This window comes from Arachis stenosperma, chromosome 5 (genome assembly GCF_014773155.1).
Source record: "Arachis stenosperma cultivar V10309 chromosome 5, arast.V10309.gnm1.PFL2, whole genome shotgun sequence".
In the NCBI taxonomy this organism is placed as follows: domain Eukaryota; kingdom Viridiplantae; phylum Streptophyta; class Magnoliopsida; order Fabales; family Fabaceae; genus Arachis; species Arachis stenosperma.
This window is the reverse complement of record NC_080381.1, coordinates 27966203-27967961: the sequence shown is the minus strand read 5'-3', so window position 1 is coordinate 27967961 and position 1759 is coordinate 27966203. Positions and strand designations below refer to the sequence as shown.

Below are 1759 nucleotides of genomic sequence, written 5' to 3'. Positions count from 1 at the left end.
GCTGTTCTGAGACACTGCTACTTGTTTTCTGCTGGCCCACGATATCAGGTTTGGTCCGAGGAAGATGCCAAAGCTATTTGTGGATTTTCGATCGTCTACATCACTTCTCCAATCCGAGTCACAAAATCCATATATCAAAAAATCTGAGGTGCATCGAAATTGCAGACCATGATTCAATATTTCAGCCAGGTACCTGAGAATTCTCTTAACGGCTTTACAGTGAGTTTTAAGAGGGTTTTAGAGGAATTGAGCTACTTTGTTGACATCATAGGTAATTTCTGGTCTTGTGACAGTGGTATACTGGGGACCACCAACTATGGATCTATACAGCGTCAGATTATTGAAGATGGTATCTCCAGTGGCAGAGAGTTTCAAATTTGAGATCATGGGTGTAGGCATAGGCTTGGAAGCACTCATATAAGCTTTTTGTAACAGGTCTTTAATGTATTTTGTTTGGTATAGGATGATGGTGTTAGAAGGACTTCTCCTGACTTCAATGCCCAAACAATAATGCATTTCACCAAGGTTTTTGAGAGAAAAGGTGTTGTTGAGCTGTGACACAAGGGATGCGATTTTGGCCTCAGAGGTTCCTGTGACAAGGATGTCATCCACATAGACAAGAATATAGGTAGAGGAGGTTAGGGTGAACCTAGTGAACAAAGACACATCATGTAAGGCCCACATCGGTACATCGAGGGCGCTGGGCTCCCTTAGGAGGGTGGATTGGATTGTAAGGCCCACATCGGTTGGGGAGGAGAACGAAGCATGCCTTATAAGGGTGTGGATACATCTCCCTAGCATGACGCATTTTGTCGAGCGAGTATGAGGGATTTGACTATCATCTCTATCGTCAAAGGCAAAACCGTGAGGCCTTGTGTGCTAAAGCAGACAATATCGTGCTAGCGGGTGGTCTGGGCTGTTACAGATGGTATCAGAGTTGGAACCTGGATCGATGTGCCAGCGAGGGCGCTGGGCTCCCTTAGGGGGGTGGATTGTAAGGCCCACATCGGTACATCGAGGGCACTGGGCTCCCTTACGGGGTGGATTGGATTGTAAGGCCCACATCGGTTGGGGAGGGGAACAAAGCATGCCTTATAAGGGTGTGGATACCTCTCCCTAGCATGACGCGTTTTGACGAGTGAGTGTAGGGGATTTCGGCTATCATCCCTATCGTCAAAGGTAAAACCGTGAGGTCTTGTGTGCCAAAGCGGACAATATCATGCTAGCAGGTGGTCTGGACTGTTACACATCAGATCTGGTGCTGGAGAACCCATATTTTTGCAGAGTGGAACTTAATTTTGTGAACCAAGCTCTTGAGGCTTGCTTGAGGCCATAGAGGGACTTCTGCAATTTACAAACTTGGGAATTTGAGGAAGTGAAGCCTTCGGGTTGGACCATGTAGACATCTTCATGAAGATTGTCATTGAGCAAAGCATTGTTGAAATCATATTGGTGAATCTTCTACCCCTTCGAGATAACTAAGCTCAGAACAACTCTTATAGTCGCAGGTCTCACAACCGGGCTAAAAATTTGATCATAATCTACTCCTTATTTTTTATGGAAGCCATGGCAACCAATCTCGCTTTGTATTTTTGTATGGTGCCATCAAGGTGTTTTTTGACATGAAACACCCACCTACATCCTATTGGTGCATGCTGGGAAGGAGCATCAACAAGTCTCCAGATATGATTTTTCATGAGGGCTGTATACTCTTCTTCCATGGCCTATTTCCATTGCGGACTGGCAAGAGCCTGTGTAA

The 1759-nt window shown here is 45.5% G+C and overlaps 1 protein-coding gene across 1 annotated transcript; it reads right to left on the bottom strand.

The window, feature by feature from the left end:
• Positions 1-237: 237 nt before the first annotated feature.
• LOC130980629 (uncharacterized mitochondrial protein AtMg00810-like) lies at positions 238-684 on the bottom strand. Its single transcript, XM_057904289.1, has one exon. It carries the CDS (start codon positions 682-684, stop codon positions 238-240), a length of 447 nt encoding a protein of 148 aa, XP_057760272.1.
• Positions 685-1759: the final 1075 nt, after the last annotated feature.

Coding starts and splice junctions, on each gene's coding strand:
- LOC130980629 (XM_057904289.1), bottom strand. CDS start 684: ATGTGGGCCTTACATGATGTGTCTTTGTTCACTAGGTTCACCCTAACC.